This window comes from Carassius gibelio, chromosome A10, assembly GCF_023724105.1.
Source record: "Carassius gibelio isolate Cgi1373 ecotype wild population from Czech Republic chromosome A10, carGib1.2-hapl.c, whole genome shotgun sequence".
Classification (NCBI taxonomy): Eukaryota; Metazoa; Chordata; class Actinopteri; order Cypriniformes; family Cyprinidae; genus Carassius; species Carassius gibelio.
The window spans coordinates 16,753,642-16,774,720 of record NC_068380.1 but is presented as its reverse complement, the minus strand read 5'-3'; the positions used below and the strand labels follow the sequence as shown (position 1 = coordinate 16,774,720).

The following is a 21,079-nucleotide window of genomic DNA, read 5'->3' as shown; positions in this document are numbered from 1 at the left end:
TAGTTTTTTATATAATAATAAATAATAAATAGAGAGTGCTAGAGTTCAAAAGTCAAATGAAGATGGAAGAGATGTGTTTTAGATGTTTCTTGAAGAAGTCTAAGGATTGAGTTGAGCAGGTCATTCCTCCAGCAGGGAACAGTTAATGTAAAGGTCTGTGAAAGTGATGGCAGTATAATGCGCCGTCCACTTGCAGAACGCAAGCTTCCAGACCAGCTCACAGAAATCTGAAGTACATTTTAAGCAAATGTCTAGGGATCGTGAGAAGATGCAGACGTCCAGAGCATCCAGACACACTGCTCGGAGGAAACTCGTATCACTGCTCCCACATCATCTTCAGTGTGTGCATGTCTGATGGTTTCTAAGCTTTCACACGCTTATACCATGTTAAACACCATGTTTTACCACATTCACCCTAATTATCCCTTAATGAGTGTGTGTGTGTGTGTGTGTGTGTCCTGTATCTGCATCCATGGCTTCCTCACTGAGGACAGAGGGTTTCAGGGACGGGAAGATAGGAGACGGTAGGGACACGAAGCAACAATGGCAGGAAAAGCGTCCAGATCAAATAGAGATTAAGACAAAAAAAAACATTCCTCAAATAAACACTGAACACACTCCTTTAACAGGCTCGAAGTCCCACCGCATGCCCTCTCATTTAGACGGAGATGGAGTAAGAGAGAGGGGCTATTGATTTAACACATTTACTCTTAGTACAATTAATTCTGAAGTTTTAATGACCCATGGAAAGATCATTTTGCAAGTCTGCATTCAGCACAACTCCAGCTCCAGCTGTGACAGCAAGACCTCTCCGGTCAAACTAGGGGAAAAATAAACTGTTTCTCCATTGACACACATCTAATTTGGCTCAACCTACTGCAGAGACTAAACTTATGCATTATTTTGACCAACTAAATGATCAAATCTGCAGACACACACCCAAAGACGTGCCTGTGAAGCTGTAAATAATAAACAGTGAGCAGCGAGGTCGACTGAGCGAGTTGTTGATCCCCGAGTCGTCCTGGAGCAGGAGTAAACAGCCCAGTTCCTCTTCCTGCCCTCTGTCCACAGTAAAAGCATCTGTTTGACCTCTGACCCTGACCTGACAGAACCAGCTTCCTGACCCACACGGACTACTGGATGTGTCCATGCCAGCAGCGTCCATCACCTGAACTAACAAACACTGCTACACACAACAAACACACAATCGACTTTACTTAAGTGGATTATAATGGCATCTTTATGGCTGTGTAAGCAGAGAATACTGATTTATAAAATAGTTTTGTTTTACACAATGGAAAGATTGTCTATTAAAATGTATATATATATATATATATATATATATATATATATATATATATATATATATATATATATATACAGTATGAATATTCATCAGGCTTCTCTTGTGAATGTCCTGAAACTGTCCTTACTTTCTTACTGTCCTGAAATAAACATGCCCCAACATGAATCTACTAATAAATAGCCTACTTTAGGTTTCTCTGCAACATTTAAAGTGAATTATGAAAAACACAATATAGATTAAAAATATGTATTTTAAGTATTTATACTGTTTTGAAAGTGGTTTTAAAAGAAGTTGCCAATGCGGCTGCATTTCTAAATCAAAAATAAAAACAGTAATGTTGCAAAATAGTATTACAGTTTATTTTAAAATTAATTAATGATAAAAAAGTAAATGTAACTTTCCCAGTTCTATTATTCATTTTATTATGCTTAAATCATTTCTGATTATAATCAATGTCGAAAACAGTTGCTGCTTCATATTTCTGAGGAAACTCTCATCAATTTCAATAATAAACTGATTTGCTCTTTCTTCTAAAGAACGGTACATATTTGTTTAGAATTAATTTAGAAAGATTTAGTACCATAAATGACTTCACTGTCACTTTTGATCAATTGAATGCATTAAAGTATTAATCTTATATTCAGATGGGTGTCCGCACACAATGTTCACACATGGATAAATTCATATTGTGATTCTCGAGGTAACTGTATCATGTGTTTTCTGGGTGAGTGCGTGGTTAAACCTGTGAAAAATGAGGGAACTTTTTTGTGAGCAAACTGGAACGTGTGTGAAAACAGGTCAATTGTGTTATAGGTTGTCTTTGTTTCGAAAACTGAAATTTGGGCTAAATGAATCGGTTATATTGTGTTATATTTCTTCCATGAGATCATCTGCAAACACACACAACACAGCTTACAGGACGTCCATCTGGTCCTTTTCAAAGTCCGTGACACTTCTGATTTTATGTCTTCTGTGTCAGAAACAAATGACAGAATTGAGCTTTTCAGTGATGTAATCTTTTGACAAGATGGTTTATTGTAAAATGACAGTAAGCCCGACAGGAAATGAGTGCCAGTGACTGAGCGGAGGAGAAAAGAGTAGCAAAAAAATATACAAAAGTAAGGAGCACAAAAGGAGGAAGAAATGGGACAGCCACACAGTTGTTCCGTACCATCGGACATCCGCTGCACCTCATGCAGGAGAGGGGATTTCTGTCATAAATAATCAGTGTTTCCTACAGGACGGTTTATGAGCTTTCCCCACGCTGCTCAAGCCCCCAGACTGATTTCCAAAGGAACGTCTCGATGTACTGTGTATTTCATATCAGTCGTTTGTGAAACCCGTTTAGTATTGCTAAAATAACTGATCAGAAGTCTTGATCATGTAAGTTCTAACCAGTCGAATTCTAGCTTCATCTGAGGTTTGACTGATGTGTTTGTATGGGTACATCCGCTGACAGGAGGGGCTCTGGGGAACGCTGAGGAGCGTCGAGGAGATGAGGAGAGAGGAGCACGCCAGCACCTTTGACATGTAAATCTCTGAGAGCTCCGAGCTGAAGCAGAGGACCGCAGGTGTCCCGTCCACACGGACACAGTAGCCTCTTTCACCTCTCCTCATCCTCATTCCAGACCCTGACGGACTCACTAATGACAGACGCAAAGAATCATTCAGGAACACCACAATCTGAGAGGAGCACATTTATTTGATCATGAACATTTTTTTCCAGTGGTTTTGGCTCAGAAATGTAACAATTCGAGCGGGAACACAGGAAAATAACATCTCAAGTAACTTCATCTCTTATCAGAGTGACACGTTTTGGCACACGGCCTGGATTCAAACTTATTCTCCCAAATTGTACTGCAATGGTCTTTTTAGAAATAACTTGTATAGTAACCACACAAATGTTATTGATAACATTAAGAATGTTTACTTCTCACATAATAAATGTAATATGGCTTTATTTCAGCATTCAGGGATTTTAAGTCTATACATAAATATATCTCTCCTCAACCTCAATGCATGTCCCAAGAGAGAATTGAAGATAATTCTAAAAAGCTTGATAAATATGGTACCTGGATCATCAAAGCAAAAAAATCAGCAATCAAATATATCAAGCATGCATACCAAGTATCTGTTCGTGGTTCCTCATAGTAAATTATTCTATGAAATGAGCTGATATGAGCTAATTTTTTTTAGCTCGCAAAATTACTGTTTCCTCTCAAAGAAAAAGCTGGATCAGTGAATATCATACAATATCAAATTTGCCGATAAATGCTCATGAATATACATATCTTCCATACTTACAAGAAGCCATAGCAGGAAGAGAAATCAAAAGTCTCATAGTGTTAAAATTGTCTTGGCTATACAATTTACATCAGAGAAAATAAATCCATAGAGCTTTTAAAAATAGAATTTTCTTCACCCTACAAAAGGTCAGAGGATTGTGCCCTACAGCATCCTTTCAGGTTTAGTAAATCAAGACGGAAATGTGCAAAACAATCTCTTGGTCAAGAATTTGATAGTCAAAGTCATGTAGATCACTGTCCATCATGACGAGAACTGAAACACATGGAAAGTACAGAATATCTCTCACGACAAAGGAGCAAACCTGGTCTGAGCAGAGACCTCTCATATTTGGCTCATAGGCCTAATATTTCTCCCAAAAGTACATTCAATTGATTGATTCCGATTGATACTTTGAATGGAATTCATATCTATTAGGCAAAAGAGAAAATTCTGTTTAATAAATGTTCCTTTTTGTACCAAGATAAATAGATTTATATATTTAGCGTTTTGTCAGAGAGCACGAAGCTTGAAATGATGATTTGACAGAACAGAAATGTTTGGTCTCTGGATAGAATTCATCTTGGCGCCCTCTAGAGCTCAAGCTGGTGAAATGCAATGGAGTTTTGATTTAAAACGGGTCAATAGAGCCCCTTATTGGTCAAGACGAGGAATTACGACTGAATTCACCTCAAAAATATTCGCTGCCAGTCAAATGCATAATAAAAGAACAGTTCAGTCAATTATTTACTCGCTCAGATTTTTCTGAAGAATATTAATGCAAGCCTTCTGACATAAAAGTTCAGGAAACTCCATTAATCAGTCGATATTAGCAAACGATGTCATATAAAATTCCTGAATGGCATTTTAATCTCTAAGGAAACCTGCAGTGGAAAGATTCTTCAAAATTGCTGCTTTTTGGTTCCACTAATAAATAAAAACATACAGGTATAAGAACACGACAAGGGGGTTTTGTTATCTCTCTCTTTTTTTGTCAACGATTCACTTAAAAAATATTTTGGTCTGAGATGAAATGCATCTGAAATTTCCATCCATGGTTTTATCATAAAGGAACAATCAATCAGAATAAATCTGGTCATTGTGAAGACAATTAAATCGATTCAGCTGAATGGATGAATGTAGTTCAAACTGGGCTAGCTGTGGAACAAAAATAAATTGTTAAATATTAGTATGGGATGTATGAGATTGAAAGATTAGATTTGCTCATGTTAAAACTGTGTAATCCTAATGGATGGATATATGCAGTTCAAAAGCATAAATCCTAAACTTATATTTAAATATTTTATGTGTATTCCTTTAAAAATACAAAATCTGTCAAATGCAGTCTCCTGAGGCAGATGAAGTGTACTTACATCCCTCTACACTTGCGAATCATTACTAGCTTCAATAGTTTAAGAGCATCTGCATCCAGTGCAGCTCATTAACGCTTCTTTTGGAAATCTGAGAGTTGTTTTTCATTTAATTTCCAAACATACACGCATGTACATGTATAATCATGTAAGCACAGCTGAAGACCTCATGATGTGTATGGTTTTATCCCTGCTCTCTTATGTGTCTCCCAGAAGCGTGTTTTGGTCCAGACGTGTCATGTGATCTCCCCGTCGATGTCTAGTCCTGAGAGAGGGGAGGCAGATGTTTCTGCAACAGTACACATTCAGCGGTCAGCACTGGCGTCCCTCTTCCAGCGCTTCACAGGTAGGTGTCGTGTTCTGTGCTACTGAGACTCTGATTGGAGCCCTGCAGGGGCGTGTCTTCCTGCAGGTGCTGTGATTCGCTGGGTGAGAGGGTACTGCTCGCTAACGCTGGGTTGCTGGGTAATGGATACGGATTAAGAGGCGGCAAGGTGTTTTTCTTGTCTGTTTTCTTCTCTATTTTGCTCTTCGCTTTTTTCCCTTTCTCCTGCTTGCTCTCGGCGGTCCGCGGTGCTTCGACGATGATCGTGGGGTTTTGTTTGAGGTCCTGGCGACCGGGTGGCTCAGCGGCCATGATGGCTTTGGCGCCGTGCATTCTGGGAGGGGATTTAGAGTGTAGCTCTCCGTGGGTCTCCTTCCAGCGCCGGAGCTGAGAGAGATGCTCCTTCTCTATGTCACGCTCAGACACGGCCAACTCCATGACCTGAAATGATGGGGATTGCGTTTTTTTAAAGTCAATAACGACAAGAAACCTGTACAAAGCAGGTATATTTTAATTAATTAAAGTGAGAATTTTTCAGAGGACTTGACAAATCAAATTGTACTGTTTAATGCGTGCATGTGCCAAAAGCCACCAACAGGGGGAGACACAGCCTATGTCTGACTACATACTTTTTTTAGTGCATGTTAAAAATGTTTTAAATTGAACTGAAGTGATTTTTAAGTTGAAGTAAAGCACACGGGTGTATGTGTGGGTGATACCTCTTGCACTAGGAAAGCCTCCTGTATGTATCGTGGCTCTATAGACCGGAGCAGCTCCATGGTCTCATACTGGCCCTGACACACTTTCAGTTTCTCCTGAGATCCCAGCATGCACTTCAGCAGCACCAGACCCACACGGAAGATGATCTTCACTCCTGCAACGCACACACACACATACACATCCATCAAACAGAGTAACAGTGTATCTAAGACAGAAACATTTGCACTACTTATATATCAGTAAGTTTCATAACAGATTGGCAGTACCGCAAAACATGTACATCCTACTTTTTTGTTAAAAATGACATACGCGTGTTAAAGATTTACACTTCCGCTTTGGTATAAAGGTGCTGGAGTCTGAAAGGAAATGCCACAAGTAGCAAGGTGTGAATCCATCGGTGGATTTCATCGGTTGAGGAGAGTGCGGTATCAAGAAAGGACGAAGTGCATATGGTATTGAATAGGCTTTAAGAGTGAGTCTCACCCTCACAGAAGAACATGTCCCACATGCGCAGGACAGACGCCCAGGGCAGCGTCCTGGAGAAGGCACACATGAACCACTCGGTCATGTAGAGGATGGGGTCAATCTTGTATTTCTTCAGATGCCGGTGGGCCACCGGGGACACGCGCTTGAGCAGAGCGAACAGGATCTCGCCGTCTAACTGGATGGCCTCCTGTGGAGACAGAGATGAAGAGGAAACAAAGAAAGATAAGACAAAGGGAAATCGGACTAGTCCATTTCCCTATAACAGCTTTCCATTTTAAAGAGATTCTCAAAATGTAAATTATATGTGATGACTGAATGATTCTGCTGATAAGTTCACTATGATTTCACGCTCTTGCAAATACAAGTTATTTAAATGGATGTGATAAACAAATTTTGTCCCGAGCTTAAAACAGGAATGGTTAGAGGAAACCCCGCAGGCAGAAGAGTGGGAACGAGCGAAAGAGAGAGACAGCAAGATCCTGATGTTGGTTTAATTCACTCCTCATCTGCCGCCTACTCTGCTCCTGAAGGTCAGACACAAAACCCCTCACACGAATCTGAGATTAATAATACATGTCATAATGAAAGATAACCCAGCACACAAAAAAACAGAAACAGAACAAACAGAAGCCATCAATTCCCAAATGAAGTTACTATTGTGTACTTGTTGGGACAGGGCACTTCAGATGCAGTTTAGTCTGGTTAATCAGTTCTGGATTAGACAGGATGTGAAGTACAAGAGGAGCGACCCTTGAACTCTGATCTCTCTGACTGACGAACAGAAGAGTTCTCTACATCAGCAAATTTCCCACAACAACACGAGAGCATCAGCATCTGGTCATTTATGGATGGAGTGTTTTTTTTCAGGGTGATTGATTGCTCTGGTGTGAATCTGAGGGTTGACGACACACAGACGAGTGCTGAATGGAGGAGGACTGTATACAGTCTCCACTTACCAGGCCTGCGCTGTAGTATCCGGGCAGATACTTCTCACAGATCTGGACCAGACCCCAGAATGCATCCTGCCAGAGCATGACCATAAAAGAGTAAAAGACCAAAATAGGGTATGACTTTAACTTGCTACTGTACTCAAATCATTAAAACCACTGAAACTAATAAATATTATATTAATAAAGAAAACAAATGGACTCCGAGATGTTAATTCATTTGTTTCTTCATGAGAACAGATTTGGAGAAATGTAGCATTGCATCACTTGCTCACCAGTGGATCCTCTGCAGTGAATGGGTGCCGTCAGAATGAGAGTCCGAACAGCTGATAATAACATCACAATAATCCACAGCACTCCAGTCCATCAGTTAACGTCTTAAGTGAAAAGCTGCATGTTGGTAAGAAACAAATCCCTTGAAGACCTGTTTAACTTCGAACCACTGCTTCTAGCTAAAATATTGGTCTATAATGTAAGTCCATAATATTGCTTTTTCAAAAACTGTTTTAGGTGGATTATGATGTGGGATGACTACAGGCGATGGACTTTTATGGATTATGGACTCATTTTGGCCAGAAGCAACACTTTCAGGGTAAAATGGCTTTATGAATTGTATTTCTTGCAAACACGCAACTATTCACTTCAAGATGTTAACGGTTACATTCATTTTGGATTATTGTGCTGTTTTTATCAGCTGTTTGGACTCTCATTCTGACGGCACCCATTCATTGCTAAGCAAGTGATGTAATGCTACATTTCTCAAATCTGTTCAGATGAAGAAACAAACTCGCCTACATCTTGGATGGCCTGAGGGTGAATACATTTTCAGGAAATTTTAATTTCTCCGTAAACAATTGCTTTAATTATGCCATGTAATGCATTATATGATCTCCTTCACAAATCATTCACACTCATTGTTACACCTTGATCAAATATAATGCATTCAAAAAAAAAAAAACTAATCTGCAAAGTTTATAATGCATTTTAACCTGGGTTACAACTGTGTGTGAAAAACGATACTGCGTTATAACACATTATAAGTACATTTATAATGCATTCTACATAAAAGCTTCAAGTGTTACCAATAATTCTAGTGTTTTATTAATCACTTATAAAACATCATAATAGATATTCATATAAATCAATGAATAATTTATGAAATGCATTCAAATCTACAATGAGGAGCATCTGTCAGTGAGTGATCCGAGACTGACCTCAGCAGGCATGTGCATGAGCAGCACTGCGGCTATAGGAGCCTGAGCCTGACAGTATCCCTCCTCAGGTCTGTGCAGTGTGTACGCCTTCAGCACCCGGAACAGATCCTGCTGCCTGCACACACACACACACACACGACTGTATGAAGTGATGGGGTTCAGATGAAGAGGCCTGCAGGTGACGGGAGGGCACACTTACCCGTGGCCTCCTCGAGCTACGAACATCTCGTGGAATGGAAACTGTCTGTGGAGGTCTCTCTCGATCACATCCAGCCATTTAGGATCTCCAGGCTGACTGTCCAACTCCTGCCACATAGAGTCAAAACAGTTTATACAATACAGAGTGTTGCAAAGCATTTTAATGCTTAAAACATCATAATAAAACATTTCATGAATTAAGAAATTCATTCAGTTTGCAGCTCTAAAGAAGGCAATGGTGTGATTATTCGGCTCAAGTCAGTTCAATGTTGATTCTATTCAGTTCAATAACAACGCCAATATTGCAAAGTTAAGTTTCATCATTCAGCTCAAATCTGATTTTGATTGTGTCAGTGCTGTTTAATGAATAATATTATTGAATATTATAGTCTTTTAAACCCCAAAACAGAATTATAACGGATTAGAAATCTGAGTTGCCATAAAAACACATAACTCACACAAATACTGGTTACGTGTCAATTTTTTGTTACACTGAAATGTTACGTACATAATACAATTTATATTGATAAAAAAAAAAAAAAAAAACATTTCTATGCTTTTTCCACCACCTTGAACCTTGCATCGTGGGATTTCGATCCCTGTAAAGGATATACAAGTAAAGGATCATTAAGAAAGGTTAAGATTTTAAGGTTTATGAAAAGTATTTTATGCTCACTGAGGCTGCATTTATTTGTTCAAATGTATGATGAAAACAACAATATTGTGAAATATTATTACAATTTTAAATAACTGTTTTCGATCATAATACATTGCAAAATGTAATTTATTCCAGTGATGTAAAGCTTAATTTTCAGCATCATTACTCCAGTCTTCACTGTCACATGATCCCTTCAGAAAGTTTTCTAAATATACTTATTGAACCATTTCTTATCCTTTTTCAGTGTAGAAAACAGCGCCGCTGATTCATATTTTGGCTGCCTTAACATGTGGCTATAAGTATTGTGTCTGTTAATACAACTGTTGTGGAACAGAGGCGTGCTGCTGTCAAAGGTTCAAGTGGACAAACCTGAAATTTGCCCTGATTCTGTTCTTTCTTCACTTTCCCACCAGAGAGATAAAGCCACGCACGACCTCGGAGTGATGGAGGGATGCCCTTCTGACAGCGCACCTTCACCTTCAGAGGAATGGAGAGAGACTCTGAGCTTGTACACATCCAAGTAGGATGAACTATGACCTTTAGTCTTAATACAAATATTAAACAAAACTGAGCACTTGCATTCACAAAGCAGAACACCAGAGCACTCTAGAGACTTTCAGAGTGCTTGCATAATTCACTAGTGCTCAAGAAATAAAGACATGAAAATGTATTCCATTTCTATTTGCTTAATCGGATGATAACCATATTCATGACAGGCCATGTCGAGCAGAATTACATTAATTATGCATGAGCTGCTGATGTGTATCATAACTTGAGAAATGACTAACTCTTTATTTTGTCTGGAAGGTCATTGGAGAGAAATTCAGAACCAAGAGAATCATAAATGAGAATTATAAAAGCAAATGATATTTAACATTATTATAATGCAATAAGGAGTTCTGTGGGCGGATATTTCATGTGGGTCTGGTCATAACTTTATCTGATTTTATTAAAATGTTTATGACTTTAGCACACAAAGGGAGATGTGAAGTCAAATTCCTATGATGACATCATGTTGTTGACCATTTTACGAATGTTACAGCCTTCTCAAACGAATCAGAGCGATTCGAGAACAAAACTAAAACCGGTGTTTGTCAGAGACCAACCTTCTTGTGTTTTTTGGCCATCCACTTGTCCCAGCTGTTGAGCATATCCAGCCATTTGGCTTCTCTCTGCCGGAGCACGTCTGGAGGAATATTATCACTGCATTGAGAGAGAACAAAGAGAGATTAGATCATTTATCTGATATAATATGCATGCAAGCACACCCACGCTTACACAATCACACATGCTAGCAGATATAGGGTTGGGATCCGAGAACTGGTTCTTGTTCAGAGCAGACGTTCAACACATTCAGTTCTGTTCATGCCAATGGTGCATTTGTCACCCAGACAGTGTTTTCTGCAACACTATTTAGCAACAGAATGCTTGTTACTGAAGTGACAATGATGATTTGAATCAGCCGAACAACCCACTCCCCCTCCGAGGACTGGTCCGAGGACTTGGTTATTTTCATCAGTCCCATTTGATATGAAATTAGAAATCTGTCAATGTCTTATGTGGTTCAAATATTAATATCTTAAAGGGGACATCAGATGCCCATTTTCCACACCTTGATATGATTCTTTAGTGTCTTCATGAAATGCAGCAACATACTTTGGTTGAAATTCCTCAAAAGTTGTGTAAAACACCCTTTTTAGCTTGTCAAAATCAATTATAGGGTGGTTGTGTTGTGTCCACACACTGCTAAGACCCATTTATGGATGTACAGAAATGATCTGGGAACAGATTTAAATACATTTTTTTATTCTCATCCCTATACATTTAGAAGCTCATCTTTATACATGTATAAACTCATCTCTATAGGCTATATTAACAAACTCACCCCACGTTATTTACAAACTATTTATTTAGGGGGCACTGACAACACCATTTTCAATGAAAAACAGAAAATGTTGGCGTCATACGAAAGTGTATTATGTGTTCATTCTACAGGTATGTGTACATGTGCAGACGCGTAATGTTTCTTTACATTACCATCTGCTGTCCTGGCATGAATAATACAGACATTTTTACAATGCTGTCGTTTGAATGCAAAACTTAAAAAAAAAAAAACACGAAGGAAAAAACTGCTGTTTTTAGTAAGATTGTTGTGATGTAACAATACCCTTAGAAATGTATCCCTATATATTAATCTCATCCCTATTTAGTAACAAACTCATCCTTTCATATTTACAAATTCCTTCCTATTTATTTACAATCAGTCCTTACTTATACCTATTAATCTTTAAGCTCACACCTATTTATTTAAAAGAATATATATCTATATATCTATATCTATACTATATATACTGTATATATAAAGACAGAGAGAGAGAGAGAGAGAGAGAGTTTAAAAAATCCTCCCCATATGTTTACAAACTCTTTCCTATACATGAAGCTTGATATATCTTGACCTGGTATGTCCACAACAACAGCAAGACAGTGTTTGAAAAGCATAATGTGGGTGTCAAATGATCTCCATTGAAACGGAGTACTGTAGGCGTCATCATGTGTTCACAGGAAGATCTTCTGAGGAAGATCACTGCAGAAGACTGCCGTTTTCAACTATTACTTACCATCATGTTTAGCAACTTAATAGCAATGTCTTCAAATGTATTACTAGGTTGCACAACCATAAGACGTGAGGTTAATGTGGGATGACTGTTTATAAGAACAATTTGGGCAGTCAGAGCGAGGGAGATCACTGGGGAAAGCCGTGTTTCTGGGAATCTCTCTGTACTTGTGTTCTGATTAAGTGACCCCAGCACCTCTGCCTGAAATGCTTTTTATTACATCCAGCTGACAGACACACCCTTAATGTGATCGAGTGCATTTATACCAGATTACCCAAAAAAAAAAAAAACTGGAAAAGGGTGCGGAAACTTACAGTATTCGTTTAAAAAATAAATCTTCAGAAAACATGAGTTCTTGTATGAGCATAACCTGACACTACAATTACATTCTCTAAAAAATGCTAACCCAACAGCTGGGTTAGGCCATATTTGACCCAAAGTTGGGGTGAAACAACCCAGCATTTATTAAGAGTGTAGAGTTGGAGTTTGATTAAATATCTCAATAAGAGCATTGAAAACAGCATTTCTAATGGTTCTTGTCCTGCTTCTGTGTTTTCTAACTCCAGTGATCGGTGGGAGGGCGACAAGATGAGCATGCAATGAACACATCTGATTTGAAAAACATAAGAGAAAATGCTATCATAGAGGATGCATGCAGACCCTTATGACTGTGTCATTTTGTCTTTTATGATAATTATGATAATCTTTTTATGGCAAGGTACGGATACAAAATGTCATGTGGTGCAACTCTTTAAAAACTTGATATTTATGATTTAATCATTCAGAACACATGTAAATGCTACTTTTTACCTTGCAATACATTTAAAAAATGTAGGAAATAATGCTTAAAATGTGTACACATGGATTCAAAGTGTACGGAAATGTGTTTATAATTTTTATCTGATGGTAACACCAAATTACACTTTTCCATTAAAAATGGTTTAAAGGTTTTTTTTAAACATATGGAGGAGTATATTTCTAAGAATATGGCACAGATTTTGAAATATTTTTTCATTTTCTTTATTGTGGACACTTATTTGTCACTTATGATGGAAGTAATGCACGTTATGATGATGATGGATTAAAGCATGTTATGGAAGTCCATCCCTGAGATACCAAGGGATCCAGTAATCCCATGGAAAAAGGTCAGCGCTGTATAAACCCATGGCTCATGCCGACACTCGGTCTTGAAATTGAAAGCAAATATACTCATACATGTGTCATGCAGTGTGTACACAGATTACACAGTCCAGATTGGATTAGGCCATCCTTAAAAATATTTTGGTTTGCAGTAATAGAAAAAAAAAAAAATGTAAAAAAGGGTCGGTAGGTAGGTCTATATTTATTTTTTTCAAGTTTCAATGTAAAAAAAGAAAAAAGAAAGTACAATTTTGGTGCTGGTGATTATGTAGGTATGAATTTTAAAAAAAAATTAGCATATTGTGACGTCACTGACTGGGGCTTCAACCCGTGCCTTCAGGCGCATCATTGCAAACCTCATTTTGATGCAGGCTATATAGACCACAAACAAATTAAAATATTCGTCAAAAACATGTTTATTGCATGAATTTCAGGTGAGAAGAATAAAAAATGAGGTACTGTTATACTGTTTTACTTGCATCCACCACTAGGTGTGAATGCAACCTACAAATGAGAGACCATTTACTTTGCTTATTTGGGTTGTCACTTTAAAAACAAGTGTTCATTGAATCAATTGTAAAATCGATTTTGCATGTCTAGATGCATTTTATACAGCAAATAACACCAAATATAGATAAATCCACCGACAACAGGCAGGCCGAATGTAAAGATTCAATATATTGGTAAAGACCAATATTTCTGATGATTTATTGGTGTGTAATTACGTGCACAATGACAAACATGAGTGCAGCATTCTCGAAAAAAAAATAACCAGAGAGGACTTCCATAATGCAAAACATTTACTGCAGGATTCATCATGGCTGTGTTTACAATAAGAAATGTCAACAACAACAAATCGCATAGGCGATTCTAGCACAAATCTGTATCTGTATGCTTGAGACTGTCTGAATTACAGCAGAGTTCACATTTCTGTTGTAAAAAGAGAAACACTGTGCAGAACTATTATTTGCTGTTATGCGTGTGTATCCGAAGCTTCAGTTGCTGTGTGACAGGTGTTCAAAAAAAAAAAAAAAAACTTCGTGCCAAGTTAAAGCGGTGTTGAAATGTTTTAATGAATGTTTTATTTTAGATGTGTTATGGTGCTCGAACCCGTTTGACTTTGAACGGTGACCGTGAAAATTTTGTTTACTGCAGCCGCAGCCATCATTACCAAGCGAGAACCGTTGACTCTGACAGAGAATGAGAGGAGACGAAGCGAACGCACAGGCCATAGTGAGACATCCGTTAACCAGTAGTGTAAACAAAGATGACCTCACGGTTTTTTTTTTAAGACAGAACGTAGCCTTCTTTTGTATGTAGGCCTAGGCAATTTATATATTTACAATACTAACTAAAATATAATGAATATTATTTTATTGCTTTTGTATTAGTTGTTTGAAGAGTAAAAAAAATTGGTTGGTCTTAACGCAAATGTACAACCGGCAAGTTGGTCGGACTACAAGCAAAAAAAAAAAAAAAACTACTGAGTCGCTCCTAAATTGACAGGGTCGTTCGGGTTACGGCAAACAAGAATATTTTTAAGGATGGCCTTATCGTAAGCGGTCAGGTTACAGATGAATGTTTAGATCTATGGAACAGTATTAGGGCCCAACGGCTGCTTGTTTACTTTTCCCGTGTACACGGGTTGAGCTAATTATGTTCTGCTGAAAACACAGAGACAGTTGAATGGAGTGTTGAATGGCGATTGGAGGATGGGCTTATGAAGTACAAGAGGAATTGTCTCATGGAAAGTGTTGAGCATGCACCCTTTGACCCTTCAAGTATCATATAAATCAGGGGTGCCCAAACTCGGTCCTGCAGAGTTTAGATCCAATCCCAATTAAACACACCTGATCCAGCTAATTAAGCTCTTACTAGGTATGCTAGAAACTTTCCGGTAGATGTGCTGATGCAAGTTGGAGCCAAGCTCTGCAGGACCCTGGCTCTCCAGGACAGAGTTTGGTCACCCCTGATATAAGTACTCAGAAAGTGTTTCCTTTCACCCTCTAGACATGTTCTTCAGACCAGTTAGTAGAAGAGAAAAACAGGAAGCACATGAATGCCAAAAAAAATCACCTTTGCTTTCTTTACTTGTCCTTTCCCTTCCTGGTGCTTGCTGACACACAAGGCTAAAACAACAACCAGACAGATTCACTCAGATTGGCAAAATAAGAACTGAAAGTGTTAATATCAATATATTACATGGATGGTTCAGGCAAGACTATATTCTGATTGGATGAATCACATTCTGTGCGAGAAAACCATCCAAAAAAAAAAAAAAGATTTATGGCCACAGGTTCCAGTTTGTTTGAATACTAAGAAAAAATAAATCCTCTCAGAGCACATCAGAACAAACACAGATGAAGCTCTGTTATGTGAATGTCAAAAGTGAACTGGTGAACTAAAACACTCCCCAGAGGCTTGGCACTTGGTTTCATCTCCAAGGCAGTAGTAAACAAATGGAGGAAAACAAAAGCCAAACAGTGAAATGTCCTAAGTGAGTCAATGGCTCTCTATAGAGAAGTGCAACTGTCATTGTCAATTGTACAGACACACTGTCCTCGTAGCATGAACACAGACATCTTTCTCAAACAGGCTTTAATGTCATTAAGTATGAACTATATTTTCCATGTCATGATGATCCAAAGTAATCATAGAATCCTCAAAGACCTCTTTTATACAATGCTTGATGGGAAAGAGAAAACGATGTGTGTGAGGAAAATTATTTTAAAGAACTAATGCAATCCATTTCTTATACTCTGGCCAAGAATGGAGTACCGGCAGATTTCTGACAAATGGATTTTAATATGGAGAAGAAAAAAAAAATGTTGAGCGCATTATACTTAAAGAAAAAAAAACCCTTGGGAAAAGTCTATCACGCTCAAAAATGCTCCATTTATTTGATCAAAAATCAACAAAAAACAAAACAATTGAGGGCCTTTCATAAGAAGCTGTGTATTCTGACCACATATTTTTGGCCAAGCAATATGTAAACCATATCTTCTTATATTTTACAAGATGCATTAGCTGCCAAAAAAGGAAATAAGTGTAGACGTGAGGTACTGTAAGACTGGCCGAAATATATAACGATATGATCAGTAAATCCGGTTCCGTGATTAACGGCAAATCGCCATCAACTGCTTTCAAATGGAGCTGCATTTAATAGACAGAGCCGTAGATCACTGACAAGCTACACAATATCGCGTTCATTATCAAAGGCGATTCATCTTGATATATGATATAAATATATACATTTTCTGCCCCCTTATGTTAAATTGAGAGATCATTCTTAATGCATATTAATAGACTGAATCACGCAGTAAAAGAACACACTGTAAATGTGTAGTCACTTGCGTGTGCACTGTTGGTGTGTTTTTGGTTTTCGCTATATATACTCGATATGTCACGATGTCTCACGAGTCCAGAATTTGCACTAAACCTGTGCAGATTTGGCTTGCATGGAATTCCCTAAGAAATTAATAAGTGAACATAACTTACGAAATGTAACCCCTGCCGAATTGGCTGGTGATTTGACAGCGTTACCCACCAGAGCTCATTTTTACCCACATTTGGCGGTTGGCGGGTGTTCATTTCAAACAGAGTTTAAAACAGACTGCATGTTTGCAAGATGATTTGAGCGCTTTATTTTATCAGCAATTAAAACTGTTCAGCTGCCTGACCGCCACACTACTGCTTGTCGAATGAACTGAATGAGTCACCGAGTAGTTTCACTTCAAAACTGAAAAACACTTGCAGGAAGGTTCGGCCAAAACAAATCCATGAGCAATTCTGAGTGCTAAAGGGAGTTCACAGCATGAGAGGAAACTCCTGCTTGAGTCTCAATGAGAGACTGGAAAGAAACGTTCTGTTGTGCAGGGAATAAGAGACATTCTTCATGAGAACTGTAGAGGACAGATGCGCCTTTCTGCTTTTAATTCAACAGCAGATTAATCTGATCAGTGAATGGCTGCTTGGCCAAACAGAACTGTATTGTCTGGAGTCATTAGAGACGCAAAACAGACAAGTGTTTGTAGTAACTGCAGAAGAGGAGGATGCTGGCAGTTTACTTGATCATCAAGAGGGAAAAAAATCATTTGGCATGAAAAAATGAAGATGCACAATATATCCAGTCCTGAGACTAATACACTTCAAAAATAGGACCTTTTTAAAAGGAACTAGGAATCCTTCAGCAAGGACGCATAAAAAATATCAAGTGACGGTAAAGACATTCATAATGTTACAAAAGATATTTCTTTTCTTTCTTATATATGATCTACTTTCAAAGGTTCTATTCATCAAAGAATCCTGAAAAAAAAAAAGTACTACAATTTCCATAAAAACATGAAGCGGCACAACCGTTTTCAACCTTGACAGTAATAAGAAATGTTTGTCGAGCAGCAAAACAGAATATCTGAATGATTTCTGAAATATCATGCGACACTGAAAACTGGGGTAATGATGCTGAAAATACAGCTTTGATCACAGAAATAAAAATACTTTTTAAAATATATTAACATAGAAAAGAATTACTTTATAACATTTCACAATATTAATATTTTACTGTATTTTCGATCAAACAAAAGCAGCCTTGGTGAGCATAAGAGACTTCTTTCAAAAACATGAATAAAAACTTGTGGAATGTACATATGTATATATTCCTGTCCAAACCTTTGCATGTTATATATATATATAAAAACACTGTTACTTAATCCAGTTCTTATGATTATACTGATTTACTCAGATTTGACTTCACTACATTTCTACAAATCCCAGAAAAGGCCAGGCAAATGGTAGCAAACACACACAGCTTATAATGTTATATAACATCCGTTCTTACATGGATGGAGGAATGGGAGCTGACCATGCATTTCTCAAAGCTGGTCAGATTAGAAGAACTCGGCAAGAACAACCTCGGAGGACTTCAGTGGGGTTACAGACCTGTCAACTCATGTGTGCTCACATGGACAAGGACCAAGTCCTGCAGGACAGACTGTCCTCAAAAACAACTGAGAGAGCACTTAATGAAAGCACTCATGAAGGTGTGAGAAATGCTGCACAAACTCCAATAAAACAAAACAAAAAACTTAAGTGTGTTTCACAGTAACTTTCATGAGTAAGTCATTACATAATGCTTAATCAGTAGCTCACGGGCTTTTGGATGTGAATGAAAAGGTTTGACATTTATTTATAACTGTTGTTCATGATGAGTATTACATAATGCAATTATATCTGGAAGTTATTATAAAGAGTCACTAACACATTCACAGCTGCTCTATATAATGTTTCTATGGTATAAACAGTTATTAATGGTTTAAAGTCTTTCTTTTACATCCATAAATGTAGCTGCTGCCACTTACATTTCTCCTGCGCTTTGTTGAGCTCCTCCTATGAATCCGTATTTGTCTGTCTGGATCTCCGCGTTGGCGAAGCCGTTGAGCTCAGAGTCCGAGCCCAGAGAAGAGCTCTCGTGCTCGGCCAGACTCTCCACCGTGCCCCGCTGACTCCTGCTGTCCTTCCACTGCACTCCGTTACCCGACTGAAGCTTAGCCATGCTGAATACCAGCTCCAAACGCGATAAAGTTCACTTGCTTGAGGGCCAAGCAAGAATAAAGTGTGTTTTGACACACAGATAGTGGATTTCCTCTGTCAACCGCCTCAAACTATCGCCACACTGAGATTTGAGCCTCACAACCTCTGGTGATACTAACAAAACGCCATAACTTTAACGTTACCTGAAGGTAACGACATTAAAGTGAAGTAAAACTGAGGTTTATATGACCCTGACAGGCCATCGTGTATGTTTACTAGGTACATTTATAAATGAGTTCCACAAAAACCAAGAGATACATTATTATAAATGAATTAATTAAACTAAATTACCGTAGCCAAACAATAATAACACCCTTCCATCTTGATAAATCTCCGGTGCTTGGTTGGTAATGTATTATAGATCAAACTAAATGAAACTGGACTGATTGTTTGTCTTCTGCCCAATTCTGTCAAACAAACCACAACTGGAAGAGTTATAAGCTAGCACGCTAATCCGACGTAAAAAGCAAAGCTTGCCAACTTTCCGTAGAAACGAATAAAACTCGGACTCACTGTGTTGTAAAGTCAAAATTTGTATAATGTTTCTGACGCCAGAGTTTGAATCTTATTTCATATAATCGGTGTTTACAAGCGTATGTGACAGACTGACTGGCTCGGGCTAAAGTCGCAGGCGCGAGCTTTAAGGAGGCGTGGCTGATTATGCGCAGTGCCCATCTACATTGCCAGTATCATTTACACCACTTTCAGATTGCAATCACAGTCAACTCGATTATACTGTATGTTATCAACTAGAACGTAAGGTTTTTGCAATTCTGTTTTATTTATATTTTTATATTTTTATGGTGTATTACATTAAACGAATATATTTAAAATATTAATTAATAAATCGCAAATCAACCATTATTATTATTTATATTTATTTAATTTATAAAATAAAATAATGATTTAAATTATTTTAGAGAACTGGAGGGATCAAGAAATCCTCAGTGGTTTTCCAGTTTGACTACTCGCCAGAGTGCTCAATGTTTAACCATGTATCGCCTTTCATGATGGCAAAACAATTATACAGTGTATCCCTCACATGCTGTCATCAGAAAGTCACGATGGACGTGCTTACATTGGCTATTCGGGTCACATGCGAGACCACGCGCATTCAGACCTGTGCATTAAAACGCAAACAGTCTGGTCTGAATGTATTGCAATATAAAATAGAGATAGTTTTTGATTTCAGTGCTGGAAGAATATAATTCAATCAAAAAATCGCCTTGAATCAAGGCTGCCCTCTTGTGAATGATACAAATATCCTTGCCAGATGCTATTCAAGATAGTACGTTTGCGTGTTCCCATGCAATATGAGTGCAAATGATGGAACACCACAGTCAAAATCTAAAGGAACTAATACACACACACACATTATACATATATATATATATATATATATATATATATATAGGAAGTCATGGCCTAATGGTTAGAGGGTTGGACTCCCAATCGAAGGGTTGTGAGTCTCGGGCCGGACGGAATTGGGGGTGGGAGTAGTGCATGAACAGCTATCTCCACCTTCAATACCACGACTTAGGTGCCCTTGAGCAAGGCATCGAACCCCCAACTGCTCCCCGGGCGCCGCAGCATAAATGGCTGCCCACTGCTCCGGGTGTGTGCTCACAGTGTGTGTGTGTGTGTGTGTGTTCACTGCTCTGTGTGTGTGCATTTCGGATGGGTTAAATGCAGAGCACAAATGGTGACCCATACTTGGCTGAATTTCACTTCACTTTCACTTTTTCACTTTCATATATATATACGATAGATCTCACAGGTCACTGTGGTATTTTTTTTTTAAATGCAACCAGAGTCTGCCTTCCTAAAAGTGCTCAGTGACATTTTGTTCAAGTTGATACCGGTAAAAATGCTGTATTGAAACAACTTGATCTTACAGCTGCCTTTGACACTGTCATACATTTCTTATTTGGCGTTTAGAGCATTTCATTGATAACAAGGATACTGCCTTATGATGGTTCAGCTCATATCTTAAAGATATTAATTTTTCTGTAGAGTTAGGCAAGTTTTCTTCATCTTCTGCCCCTATTTTTAGTGGAGTACCACAGGGCTCCATTCTGTGCCCACTTCTTTTTAACTTATATTTGCGTCCACTGGGGATATAATTAGGAAGCACAATGTTTCATTTAATTTAAATGCTGAAGGTACACAGTTTTACATCCCGTTGAAAGCTGGCAATTACATTCAACCATTGTTTGAATGCATCTGGG

At 38.2% G+C, this 21,079-nt stretch overlaps 1 protein-coding gene across 1 annotated transcript; it reads right to left on the bottom strand.

The window, feature by feature from the left end:
* Positions 1-2,988: 2,988 nt before the first annotated feature.
* On the bottom strand, positions 2,989-19,491 carry LOC128021392 (TBC1 domain family member 10A). The gene is made up of 9 exons (XM_052608522.1): positions 18,620-19,491; positions 10,614-10,710; positions 9,877-9,984; positions 8,851-8,957; positions 8,652-8,766; positions 7,447-7,512; positions 6,488-6,677; positions 6,004-6,158; positions 2,989-5,725 (listed from the first exon to the last, which is right to left on the bottom strand). The coding sequence occupies exons 1-9, from the start codon at positions 18,811-18,813 to the stop codon at positions 5,300-5,302; spliced, it is 1,458 nt and encodes a 485-aa protein (XP_052464482.1). The 5' UTR covers positions 18,814-19,491; the 3' UTR covers positions 2,989-5,299.
* Positions 19,492-21,079: the final 1,588 nt, after the last annotated feature.